The sequence below is a fragment of the Eulemur rufifrons genome, chromosome 8 (genome assembly GCF_041146395.1).
Source record: "Eulemur rufifrons isolate Redbay chromosome 8, OSU_ERuf_1, whole genome shotgun sequence".
NCBI classification, from domain to species: Eukaryota; Metazoa; Chordata; class Mammalia; order Primates; family Lemuridae; genus Eulemur; species Eulemur rufifrons.
The window spans coordinates 112,800,937-112,815,061 of NC_090990.1; the positions used below are offsets into that span (position 1 = coordinate 112,800,937).

General features: G+C 34.3%; 1 protein-coding gene and 1 non-coding gene across 6 annotated transcripts in view; one reads left to right on the forward strand and one right to left on the reverse strand.

Annotated features, from left to right (window-relative positions):
- ST7L (suppression of tumorigenicity 7 like) overlaps positions 1–14,125 on the forward strand; it is a 76,539-nt gene that overhangs the window by 21,423 nt on the left and 40,991 nt on the right. For all 5 annotated transcript variants that reach the window (XM_069480833.1, XM_069480832.1, XM_069480831.1 and 2 more), the window contains exons 6-10: positions 1,433–1,511; positions 9,159–9,313; positions 11,127–11,224; positions 11,493–11,607; positions 13,927–13,999. In XM_069480833.1, coding sequence (XP_069336934.1) covers positions 1,433–1,511; positions 9,159–9,313; positions 11,127–11,224; positions 11,493–11,607; positions 13,927–13,999 — 520 coding nt within the window. The remainder of the gene's footprint in view (positions 1–1,432; positions 1,512–9,158; positions 9,314–11,126; positions 11,225–11,492; positions 11,608–13,926; positions 14,000–14,125) is intronic.
- Positions 6,118–6,224, reverse strand: LOC138391029 (U6 spliceosomal RNA). The gene has a single exon (XR_011234672.1). It is a non-coding gene; the product is annotated as a U6 spliceosomal RNA (small nuclear RNA).

The following is a 14,125-nucleotide window of genomic DNA, read 5'->3' on the forward strand; positions in this document are numbered from 1 at the left end:
TAGCAAAGATTGATGATACTATGTTGGTAAGGAAGCAAGGAAACAGTCACTCTCCTATACTACCTGCAAGAGTGTAAGTTAATACAATCTTCTTGAAAAGAGTTTGCTGCGTATATATCCAAAATCTTATAAAAGATGCATACATTTTAACCAACAGTTCTACTTCTAGAAAGGAAATATTTGGTCAGATATGCAAAGGTAAATACTGAAAGATTATTACCAGTGTTTTTATATTAGCAAAAAATTGGGTATAACTTAATTATCCATCAAAAGGTAATTGGTTGCATAAATTATATATATTTAATATACTAGAGTACTAAATAACCATTTAAAATGTTGATAAAGATTCAGTGTCAAAATTGGACTTGTAATTATCTATAAGTCATAGAAGAGAGCCCTATCATCAAAAATCATAGGTCTAATATTATACTTTATTTTTATGTAATATTTTAGTGTTTCAGCAAGAAGATGTTCTTTACCTGGCCAGTATCAGATGGGTGCTGACTTGCATCAATTTGTCAAGTTCAGGAAGCATTAGCTGTCAGCTACCTGGTGACATGTTTGATAGGAGAAATGTATTTTTGTTACACAAGTGGAATATATTGTCTCCTTTTCTAAGCCAAGACTAATATTTTGTTTCCAAAGGAAAACTCAAACATTTTCCACATTATTCTTTCTGGACAGTTGTGGATTTTGTTCCAAAAGCAACACTCATAGATTCTCTATTTATCTTATCAAAGTTGAAATTCAGCAGATAGTTTCATGAATCTACTTTATTTGTTTGTTTAATTTTTAAGAAACTTTACTTAGTATGAAATCTTCATTTGGTACAGTAAATGGTAGCAAAACAAATATTATTTTTCCAGAGAAATCCTAACTTAAGCTTTTGTTGAATCCTGGTAGAGACTGACATTTTTCAGAGATGTACTATATTCTAAATTAATCCCTTTTTTTGCCCTTTTTATACAAAATGCAAATTCAAACATAATTCCTAGAGCAAATCATTGATTAGACAAAGACTTTGTTTTTAAGTTTTTGTATATTTTTATTTTTAGCAGTTCCATAGAACCTTTTTAGAATGATAAAAGTAGAACAGGAATATTTCATATTGATTATAATCTGATGTCACTTAAACTCAATTTTAACATGCATTTAGTATAATAGTGATATAATTAACTTGGTTAAGTACCTTATATGTTGTTATTCAAATAAATCAGAAAAAGAATATATTTACTTTTATTGTATGTGAAGCTTCCAAATTTGATGTAAATTTCTCATAAGGTTAATGTGAAATGGTAACCCAATTTCTTTTTTCATATGTTTAAGAACATGTTATTTAAAGCTTTGTTTACTCCCCTAGTTCATTCTTCATGTTTTGTGTAAGATTATTTGTTTACCATCTCATCTACTTTTTGAAATATTTTTCCTACAGTTATGCAGAAGGCATGGAGGGAAAGAAATCCTCCAGCTCGAATCAAAGCAGCCTATCAAGCTTTAGAGTTAAACAATGAGTAAGTTTGAAATACATGGAAAATATGTTTGTTTTTAAGAAAACCCAGGGAAATTATTTTCCTTTTGTCTGTTCCTAAGACATTTGGAATCATTAACAGTCTCCTTTTCCTTTTTGCATATTAGAGATAAAATTTGCAGTATTATCAACATCTGCACTTTGCTTCTGAAATTGTAAACTTATATACGCTTTTGAATAGAAATTATTTATACTAGAAATACTTTTAAAAATGAGAATGCCAATAGAGAATGGTGATAATAGTTGAAAGGGTACTTAATACATACGCCACCTGTTTTAATTTTGTTTTTCATTTTTTTTTTTTTTTTACAATCCAGAGATCTTTTATTTTTTACACCTAATTATGCCACGAATTCATAGGGAATAGGTTTCAGCAGCTCAGGCTCCTTTCCATTGGTTCTCGCAAAGTGTGCTTCTCCGGGTGGGGCAGGTTGGTGCTTCACTTGAACCCAGGTACCTTTCTCTTTGGCTTCCTTCTTTTTCCTTGCTGAGTTTCAGGAAGCTGTCTCGGCTCTTAGAGTGCTTACTATGCTCAATACCCACATTAGCACATTAATCCTCTTGGCAAGAATCTTGCCCTTCACTTGTTTGTTTATAACAATGCCAACAGCATGCTGGGTAACATTGTAGACTCTTCCAGTATTGCCACAGTAACATTGGTGAGGCATGCCTTTTCGAGCAGTACCCATTCCCTTGATGTCTACAATATCATCTTTCTTTTTTTTAAGGCTAGTCAAGTGAAGCAGTAGGAGTGGAGAAGGAACAAAGGAATCTGTAACTGGTGATCAATTAGTTTGTAAACACCATTGCATTTGGAACAGCCGTATCACCTTTCTTATAGATTCGAATATATGTGGCCAAAGGAACAACTCTATGTTTTCTAAAAGGCCTAGAGAACATATATCAGATGCCACGTCTCTATCTTTTTGTTTCGTCATTTTGGTGAATTACTGGAAGAGGCGGCTCCGGCCAAAAGGTCGTTTTTCATTTAAACCATTAATTTAAAGCATTCATTCAGTCTTGAGAACTTTAGTTCTTAGCTAAAGTTCTTCTTAGAGGCATAAGAAGGGTATTCAAAATAAGTAAAACATAGTTCTGTCAACTTTATTTTTTTGCATGTTAACGGCATTTTTTTAGGGTTCTTTGTGTGAACTTTATATATGTATATGAGTGTGTGTGTGTGTGTATGTGTGTGTGTATATATATATATATATATATATATTTTTTTTTTTTTTTTTTTTTTTGAGACAGGGTCTTGCTCTGTCGGCCCAGGCTGGAGTGCAGTGGTGTAATCATAGCTCACTGCAGCCTCAAACTCCTGGGCTCAAGCAATCCTCCTACCTCAGCCTCCTGAGTAGCTGGGATTGCAGTTGTGAGCCACATCACCTGTCTGAACTTTATAGTTTGAAAAGATAAAATGTAAAATCATGAGTCAACTTAATATTTAAATGGGACAGATCAATAAATATTAATCTAATACAGACTACATAAATGCCAAGAGTAAAAATAACCCAGGTGGGGTTAATCAAGGAATGTGTACTGGATAATATGAATTTAGAGTTGTCCCCTAAAATCCCTTTCCAATGGATACATTATTCTTATGAAGAAGACCTTCCCAAGGTGTAACAAAAATGGCAGAGTAGGTAACTCCCAAAGCAGCCAATAAACTGGCAAAAACTGTCAGAATCAACTTTATTAAAACTGTGGAAGCTAATCAAAAATTTACAGTAATGTGAATGTTTAATCCAGGGGAAAAAAACACCTGAATTTCTATAAGAGAGGTTTGTGATGTTTTATTTACTCTGGCCCCATCCCCTACTCCCTAGCTCAGTGGCAGCCTTGGAAATACAATAGTACACATTGCAGGTATGGGTTTCTAGTACCAGAAGAAACAGAATGGGCCTATTCTCAAAGAACTGTGGTTTTTATTTTGACCTGTCTGATGATTTCCTGAAGGACCAGCTCAAGCCTTTATTTCAGCTTACTCAGAACTCTCCCAGGACTGACATAACTACACTGGGGGACATTTTTTGGAAATATTTAATGGCAAATGCATTAGTTGCTGCTACCTGGGGCAAGGAGTAAAAGCTAGGGCAAACAATAGACAAACCATAAAGCTCATGAGCAAAGCCTGGAGTATGAAACACTTTGGGGAACAAAGGCTTTGAAAAGTTCCCTCATTTTTCTGGGAATCTCAAAGGCCCCACACATTGCCGGAGCTGGGCACATGCTCAGAAAAGACTGGAGAAGGCCTTAAGCTCTCACATCTGGCTAACCTTCGGGTTCTAAACAAGCAAGAGGTGAAGGCTAAAGCAGGGTTGTAAACTGCCTGGCTGAATGTTGAAGGTGTGCCCCAGCTCACACACGGTGTATCTGCAAAGACTTGCTTTTTGTGTTTTATTTGTTTTTGGTTCCAGGTGTTTAAGAAAATCTCTCTCAAATCACTAACTGACCACTGGGCTAAAAGAGCACAGACTTCACTGGTTATCCATGACAAAGAATATAGATTTTATAAGATTTGTTCAGAAAAGTCACTAAACTAACAAATTACAGTAAGTAGCAACCACAAATCTAGAATTGCCAGAATATGATATTAAGGATTTCCAGTTTACAACAGAAAATTACAGATCATGCAAAGAAACAAAATATGGCTCATACACATGAGAAAAAAAAAGAAATTAATAGAAACTGCTGCTGAGGAAGCTTAGTCTTTGGACTTAATAGACAAAGATTTTAAATCAACTATTTTAAATATGCTCAAAGAGGTAAAGGAAACCATGAGAATGATGTCTCACCATTAGAAAATATCAATAAAGAGGAAGAAATAATAAAAAGGAACTAAATAGAAACTCTAGAATTGAAAAGTGTAACTTAAATGAAACATTTACTATAGGGGTTCAGCAACAGACTTGAGCAGACAGAAGAAAGAACCAGTGAACTTGATTTAGGTCATTTGAGATTACCTAGTCGGAGGAGCAGGAAAAAAATTAAGGAATGAAGAAATATGAACAGAGTCTAAGAAACCTACAAGACACTATCAAGCATACCAACCTCTGCATAATGGGAGTACCAGAGAAGAGACAGAGAAAGAATATTTGAAGAAATAATAGCTGAACACAAATGATAACACACCAAATCCAACAGCATATTGAATGTGTTAACACCCTGACCAAGTGGGATTTATTCCAGGATACAAGAATGGTTCAACATATGAAAATTGATTAGTATAATACTTCACATTAACAGAATGAAGGAAATAAACCACATGATCATCTCAATTGATGCAGAAAAAGCATTTGACAAAATTCAGCACTGTTTCATGATAAAAATATATGAAAATCTATTAATTTAATATAACATATTAATAGAACAAGGGACAAGAACCACATGAACATCTCAGTTGATGTAGAAAAAATTTTTGACAAAATCTAACACCATTGTATGATGAAAACATTTTTAAAAACTAGAAATGGACGGAAATTTCCTCAAGAGCATCTATGAGAAACCCACAGCTAACTACATACTTAATGATGAGAGACTGAAAGCTTTCATCTTAGATTTCCTTCTAAGATCAGGAATAAGGCAAGGATGTCTGCGCTCGCCTTACATCTATTTAACATGATACCGGAGGTTGTAGCCTGTGTAGTTAGGCAAGAAAAAGAAAAGCATGGAATCCAAATTGGAAACTAAGAAATAAAACTCTCTCTATTTACAGATGGCATGATCGTAGAAAATCTTAATCCACAAAAAACTATCAGAGCTAATAAAAGAGTTCAGCAAAGTTGTGAGAAACAAGATCGACATATAAAAATTAGTTGTATCTCTATACCTTAGCAAAGAATAATCTGAAAAGGAAATTAAGAAAACAGTTCCATTTACTATAGCATGAGAAAGCTTAAATTACATAGGAATAAATATAATCAAGGAAGTGCAAGACTTGTACACTGAAAACTACAAAGCATTGTTGAAATAAGTTAAAGAACTAAAAAAATGGAAAGTCATCCCATGTTCATGGATTAGAAGATTTAACATTGTTAGATTGTCAATACTCTCTAAGTTGATCTACAGATTCAGTATAATTCCTGTCACAATTCCAGTTACCGTTTTTGTAGGAATGGACTAAGTGATCTTAAAATGTATATGGAATCACAAGAGACCATGAATCTTGAAATAGAAGAGAAAAGTTGGAAGACTCACACTGCCCAATTTTATTTTTAATTTATTTTTATTTATTTTTTAATTTTTAAAAAATATGGAACATGTCGGGCGAGGTGGCTCACGCCTGTAATCCTAGCACTCTGGGAGGCCGAGGCGGGTGGATCGCTCAAGGTCAGGAGTTTGAGACCAGCCTGAGCAAGAGCGAGACCCCGTCTCTACTAAAATAGAAACAAATTATATGGACAAATAAAAATATATATAGAAAAATTAGCCGGGCATAGTGGCGCATGCCTGTAGTCCCAGCTACTTGGGAGGCTGAGGCAGGAGGATTGCTTGAGCCCAGGAGTTTGAGGTTGCTGTGAGCTAGGCTGACGCCACGGCACTCACTCTAGCCTGGGCAACAAAGTGAGACTCTGTCTCAAAAAAAAAAAAAAAATATGGAACGTGTCACGAATTTGTGTGTCATCCTTGCACAGGGGCCATGCTAATCTTCTCTGTATCTTCCCAATTTTAGTATATGTACTGCCGAAGCAAGCGCCCAATTTTAAAACTTAGTACAAAACTACAGTAATTAAATCAGAAGGATAGACACCTAGATCAATAGATTCAAATTGAGAATCCAGAAATAGACCCATACATCTATGGTCAGTTGATTTTTGAAAAGGGTGCCAAGACCATTCAATGGAGGAAAGAATAGCCTTTTCAGTAGATGATACTGGAACAACTGGATAGCCACGTATATAAAAGCATGAAGTTAGACCCTTACCTCACACTAAATACTAATTAATTTAAAATTAATCAAGGATCTAAATGGAAGAGCTAAAACTATGAAGCACTTAGAAGAAAACGTAGGGGCAAATATTCATGACCTTGGATTTTGTAGTGGTTTCTTAGATAAGACACCAAAATCACAAGCAACAAAATAGAAATTAGATAAATTAGACTGCATCAAAATTAAAATCTTTTGTGCATCAAAGTATACTATCAAGGGACAGAAAATAGATTTGTGATTGCCATGGATTGGGATGTCAGGGAAGATGGGAAGTGACTGCGTAATAGTCTTGGCAGGGGGTGATGAAAATGTCCTGTAATTACATATAGGTGATGCTTGCACAACTTTGTGAATATATTAAAAATATATTAACATACACTTTAAAGTATTTTATTTTATTTTATTTTTTTTTGAGACAGAGTCTCGCTTTGTTGCCTGGGCTAGAGTGAGTGCCGTGGCGTTAGCCTAGCTCACAGCAACCTCAAACTCCTGGGCTTAAGCAATCCTACTGCCTCAGCCTTCCGAGTAGCTGGGACTACAGGCATGTGCCACCATGCCCAGCTAATTTTTTCTATATATATTTTAGTTGGCCAGATAATTTCTTTCTACTTTCAGTAGAGACGGGGTCTCGCTTTTGCTCAGACTGGTCTCGAACTCCTGACCTGGAGCGATCTACCTGCCTCGGCCTCCCAGAGTGCTAGGATTACAGGCGTGAGCCACCACGCCCGGCCTTTAAAGTGTTTTGAAAGTGTTGAAATTTGTTTTGTGAATTTTACCTCAATTTAAAAAACCAACACTCCCCAAATTAAGATTCATTAGGTATTCATATAATTCATTTCCTATATCTTAACATTTTTAAACAAATGCAAGAAAGCTTTAAGGAGAAAAAAAAAAAACCTCTTCACCATACAGCTGTACTGTAATTTAAAATTATGTTTATATTTTATTCTCCTGCATCAATTTATACCCATCAAGATCTTTTAAAAAGTGTTTTTATTATGGTTATTTAAAAGCATTTGAATTGGGTTTTGAAATGGCAATCAGGAAGCCTAGTGTTTAAAGCCACAGTATATCTAATGTTTCAGAAGAATTCAGTGTACTTAATGGAGAAATCTTTATTAATTAGTGAAATTATTATATACTTTAGGATATTATTTGAAGGATGCTGAAATGGTATGATTAACACCTTCCATATCTGAAGGACCCTCTTGTCCTCAATTGATGATAGCTATTGTATCTTGCCATCACTTTGGCTTCATGCTTGGCCTTTTAATCAATAATCTCTTTCCTCTTGTTTAGATGAGCACTATTCAGTAGAAATATAATGCAAACCATATATATAACTTTAAATTTTCTAGTAGCCACATTTATTTACTATTAGGAAGAAATGAGTAAAATTAATTTGAATAAGATTTTATTTAGCTCTAATCAAAATATTAATATATTTTAACATACAGTCAATATTTTTAAAAAACTATTAATGAGTATTTGACATTCTTCTAAGTTTTCACAATCCAGTGTGCATTTTACACTTAGCATCACATCTCAATTTGGACTAGCCACATTTCAAGTGCTCAGTAGCCACATATGGCTAATGATTAGACTATTGGACAATGCAGGCTTAGATAATCAGAAATAGGACATTGTCCCCAGAAGAGATGGACTTGAGAGAAACTTTTTTTCTTTTTTGTCCCCTCTCCAAAAATGAATTAGTTTATCTTATTAGCCAGTTGTTGACGTAAAAGATACAAAGAAAACTGTGTTTTAGTGGGGTAAAGAAAAGAAAACTTGGAGTAAGCATGGGTGTGAGGAGTGAGAGTAGGAGTATAGGAAGAAGGACTGGAATTCAGAACAAGGGAAATTATGCTGCATACTATTATGGATAAATCCAAGAGAGTATGGGGCAGCATGCAGAAGGAATACTCAGAGAGTATGATGAAGGAATTTCTTCCTCTTACCATGTTGAACATCCATGAAAATCTCTTAGAATCACTTTTAGAATTACAGGCCTATGCAGATCTCCAGGCAGTCCTAACAAAATATGATGGTGAGTCCTATTTGTCTTAGTTCGTAGCATGGTTCCCTCTCATACCTTTGAGAAAAACAGTAATATCCATTTCATGGGAGCAGGTAAGGGAGAGAGTAGAGACAGTCCATTGGCCAACTAGGCACCTTTAACATCTGACTCAGAAACATATTCCAAGACTACACTGTGTTTCTGAGTCAGATGTTAAAGGTGCCTAGTTGGCCAATGGACTGTCTCTACTCTCTCCCTTACCTGCTCCCATGAAATGGATATTACCAAGTGTATAGAGACTAAGCGCAGGTCTGACCGGAAGACTATATAGTCTCCTGAACTATTCAGACAATTCTTTATATATCTTCTTTTCTCCTCCCTTTCGAAAAAATAAGACACAGGACAAAAGGTCAGAGAATAGAAATAGAAATAAAAAAATATAGAAAATAAAGAGCAAAAGGGAAAGATAAGAGAGTGAAAAAAATCGTGGAATCAGACATAAAGAATATACCAACATGCCCTTAATAAATTAAAATATTTAATGAAGTTTCCTTTTTTTTTTTTAAGAGATGGAAAGTATAGGTAAGGCTAGGGAAACATAATGTAGAGCAAAGGGACGTACCCAAGAGAAAATAGTTGTTTTACCATTTTACTTAAAATTGCCTTGCTTGCTTTCTTCATAGGTGTGCCACTGCATATGTTCTACTGGCTGAGGAAGAAGCAACAACTATTGTAGATGCTGAAAGGTTATTTAAACAGGCACTGAAGGCAGGAGAAACAGTTTATAAGCAGTCACAGCAGTGCCAGCACCAAAGTCCTCAGCATGAAGCTCAACTGAGTAAGCAAATTTGAACTGATTATTACCGTCTTTTAGCTCTGTAATCTGTGTAATTTGCTTGTGTGTGTGTGTGTGTGTGTTTTGTTGTTGTTGTTTTTAAGACAGGGTCTCACTCTTTTGCCTAGGCTGGAGTGCAGTGGCATGATCAAAAGCTCACTGCGGCCTTGAACTCCTGGGCTAAATCAATCCTCCCACCTTAGCCTCCTGAGTAGCTAGGACTACAAGCACATACCACTACACCCAGCTAATTTATTTTTTATTTTTTTTTTAGAGCAAGGTCTCACTATGTTGCCCAGGCTGGTCATGAATTCCTGGCCTCAAGTAATCCTCCTACTTTGGCTTCCCATAGTGCTGCAATTAAAGGCGTGAGCCACTGCTCCCAGCCTCTTTTATGTTTAAAACACTAAACAACAATAATAAAACAACTTAATACTTAGAGATTAATTTTCTTAAAACCAATCTATTCATATTACTTATAAGCTGGCAAGACAGAAATATGTTTTAGCCAGAGAATGCTGGAAGGGAAGAGAATCTGCTGTGGTTATTGAAAGAGATGCTCCTCTGAGACTTAACAGTAATTTGTTTCATATAAGAATTGGGCTTGTCATTGGAGAAACATAGTTTGAAAATATTCAGCATTCAGGAGAGCCTTCTAGCCCTCTAGTGATGATAAGTACGTATTACTTTTATCCTCATCCTTAGTCTAAGCAACAGTAGAGGCACATCATTTAGTTATTCTTCAGACTATGTATCTGCATATAGTGCCAGAGAGTGGCCCCATTCACACCATCTGATTCTTAGCACAAAATTCAACCTCATACTTGGCACTGATTCTTTCTTTCATAGATTTTTCTCCATTATATGTTTGAGATCAGGTGGGCCATAGCAACGGAAGTCCTTTTTTACCATTCTTAGGTATACTCTCCCAGTTATGATTGAGACACTTTTACTAAAGATGTTAGAATCAGCAATGCTGCTGCTTCATGCTATTTTTGTGGCCAGAGCATTTTAGTTATTTTGGCAGATACTGGGTAGTAAATTGAAATGTTTATATAATTCATTATCTGCTAGCAGTTAAGTTCTAAATCTTTTGTTTGTGGAAATTAAAATTCAGATAATGTTTTCTCTGTAAGCTAAATACCGATATATACAGTATGTTTCATTAATGCATATTTTTATAACACACAACTGTGGAAATATATAATTTTATAGCCTGGAACTAATGAAACTACATCTGTAAAAAAGTCATGCCATTTGTCCTTGTATAATCTCAAATATGGTTATGAGATAGTTACAGAAATATTTGTTAGCTCTTTCTAGAAGTAGTTTTATAGTGCATTATAATTACTCGCTGTTAAGAAAAGTTTATATTAACCATGGAAATTTTGTTTTGGACATTTTTTGTTTTTCAGCTAAAAAAAATAGAGAATGCTAAAGTAATTGTTTATACACAAACTTAAAATATTAATAGTAGGTTAATATTATGTTTTCCTATTAATGTGTTTCTTTTCTGTTAATATTAAAGTGAACTTGTTAATTACACATGAATTATATATACTAAAATTAGAGGCAAAAGTAATTCAATCTATATTTTAAGCTTGTAACACAGAAAACTCAAAACATACACAAAAATAGAACTCCCATTCAATTTTCATCACTCAAATTCAACAATCAATATTCTTCCACTCTGACACAATTTAATTTTAATTGACTCTTCCAGGGTAAGTAATTAAAATTAATGAGTAATATGTTAATGAGATAGCAAGCCATAATACAAAGTAATAGTTGTATCATTTTTTGTGTTTCTAAATAGGGAGAGATACTAATGTACTAGTATACATTAAAAGAAGATTGGCAATGTGTGCAAGAAAATTAGGAAGAATAAGAGAAGCAGTAAAAATAATGAGAGATGTAAGTAAATTTGATGGCTAGACTATTATACTTATTCCTCCAAAAAACTAAAAATGTAACTCAACTTGCCAGTTATTTTAAAGCAGAATCACTGCTTTTTAATTGATAGTTTTTATAACAAGATAGTCATTTAATATACATACTTTTCTTAAGGGTTAGGTCTTCATAGTTTTGTTAAGAAATGAGAATTTCTACTTTAATTAATTCGGCTGTGCTCTATTGAGTTCGTTTGTTATGATTTTAATCTTTTTTTTCTTTTAATATACAGTTGATGAAAGAATTTCCTCCTCTTACCATGTTGAACATCCATGAAAATCTCTTAGAATCACTTTTAGAATTACAGGCCTATGCAGATGTTCAGGCAGTCCTAGCAAAATATGATGGTGAGTCATATTTGTCTTAGTTGATAGCATGGTTAAAATATTCTTTTTCCAATTATGTAATTATAAATATGATCATATCCTAATATTTCTCTAATTTTCTGTTTTCATTCTTACCAGTCAGTATTTAGTATGCATAGGTATAAGTTGCTATTCAGTATCTTTTTTTTTTTTTTGAGACAGAGTCTCACTCTGTTGCCCGGACTAGAGTGCCCTGTCATCAGCCTAGCTCACAGCAACCTCAAACTCCTGGGCTCAAGCAATCCTTCTGCCTCAGCCTCCCGAGTAGCTGGGACTACAGGCATGTGCCACCATGCCCGGCTAATTTTTTCTATATATTTTTAGTTGTCCAGCTAATTTCTTTCTATTTTTTTTAGTAGAGACAGGGTCTCGCTCTTGCTCAGGCTGCTCTCGAACTCCTGACCTTGAGCGATCCTCCCACCTCGGCCTCCCAGAGTGCTAGGATTACAGGCGTGAGGCAACGTGCCCGGCCTCAGTATCTTTCTTCTGTCAAGATTTATGTTTGTTTATTGAGTGTCTAACATGAGCAAAGTGTTCAGAATACAACAGTGAACAAGAAGACATTAACTTAGCCCTCATAAGATTTATAGTTTAGTGAAACATACAAATGGGCAGCAGTTACATTGAAGACAGCGTATTAGGTGAGATAAATGGAAAAGTATGGATGCTGTGCACATAGGAGGGTACCTCATTTGTTTTGGAGTGTCAAGGAAGTTGTTTAGCAGTATGTACTGGTAAGAGGAATTCATAGTAACATTTTTACAATGCTTTTTAGTTACAAAGCATAATTTATTGTCTAATCTGATCCTTATAGTAATCCTATGATGTGGTAGGATGAGTATTTTTACTGCTTTCAGTTACTAAATGAGGAAACTGGAGTTCAAGAAGGTTAAAGTATTGGGTAAGGTCTCCTAGCCAGTAAGTGGTAAATATGAACTTAAAATCCAAGTATTCCATTTCTTTGTTCATTAGTCTTCCCATAGAAACAATTCAATATATATTGGTTATTTTTATTATTAACTATTAATATAACAATCCTAGTCTACTACAAATGGAGTTGGGAGTATTTTAAAGCCACATAACCTTTCTCCTTATTCTGAGTGAGGCATCAGCATTTAACCCCAAGCTGAAAACTTTGGGTTAATGTTTCTGGTCACGTCTTTCGCTGTAACAGAACACATACAAGTCACTTATTCACATTTGTCCTGTTGTAGGTTCCTACCCATTAGCTTGGGAATCCCCGTGACTTGGAAAGTTTGAAATATGTTATACTTGGAAAGAGAAGTTTATTTCTTTTAAACATCTGGAATTCTTAGGAAGTGCTTCAGATTAGTGTAGGCTCATGGAGAAATTTGTGAGAATTTCTTTCCATATGTAATTTACTGGATTGATGGCTTGGTTATGATACTTGTGATGAACAAGCTTAGGGACTGAATATAAAACAATCAGAATAGGACCTGATTCATGAAAAATAAAACTAATTACATTTGATGCCAATAGGGATAGAAGAAAAAAAAAACTAAAACTAATAAAGCATAGTTAAGTTAATGTGCTTCTGTTTTCATTATTTTCACAAGTCCTGATTTTTGCCATTCTAGAATCCTAAAGAAGTTGAAAGCAAATTTACTTCCTTAGTTCTCCATTTGCTACTATAACTCTGGAATCAAAAACATCAAGAGAGTTCTTTGGTCTTACTCTTCTGATAGCATTATTTTGGGCATTCTTTTAAAAAGGCTTTATATAATTAATTTATTTCTAGTTTCAGATTAATTGTTTTTATTTTATAAAAAGTAATCATTTAAGAAAATGTAAAAAATATAAAAATCTAGGAAGAAGAAAAAATAAAAATCATCCTTGGTTGAATCAACCTGGATTTAACTACTGCTAAATATTTTTTTTCCAATCTTAGCTTTTCTCTATGGATAAGTGGAGGTTTTATAAAGTTCTAATTATACTATGCCTTTTTCCTTGAATAGTGTTATTTTAAGTAGATTATTATAAACATTTATTGAGCACTTTCCACCATTGTGCAGAGGGCTTTCATAGACATAATTTAATCTCTGCCAGAAAAGTACCATTCTCTATTGTAAGAAAAGAAAACTGAGATCAAAGTTGCTACTAGCTTAAGGATTCATGGCTAGTAAATAGTAGAATCAAGGTTCAAATTCAAGTTTTTCAACTACATGTCCAGGTGCTTCTTCTACTGTATTAGATCTGTTGAATTTGTACTATGAATTATTCTTACTAAAAATTATCTTAAGATATTTTTTGTAATTCTTACCTTGAAAATTATTACTACAGATATAAGCCTTCCAAAGTCAGCAGCTATCTGTTATACAGCAGCACTATTGAAGACAAGGACTGTTTCAGATAAGTAAGTGTTGTAAAACTACAATAATTTGGAAAGCCTGCTAAACTCAGTATTATGTTTTTCCTCCACTGACATTAAACCAGGTTCTTTTTCCTCCCTACTTCCTTCTGAATAACCCATGATCTTCTA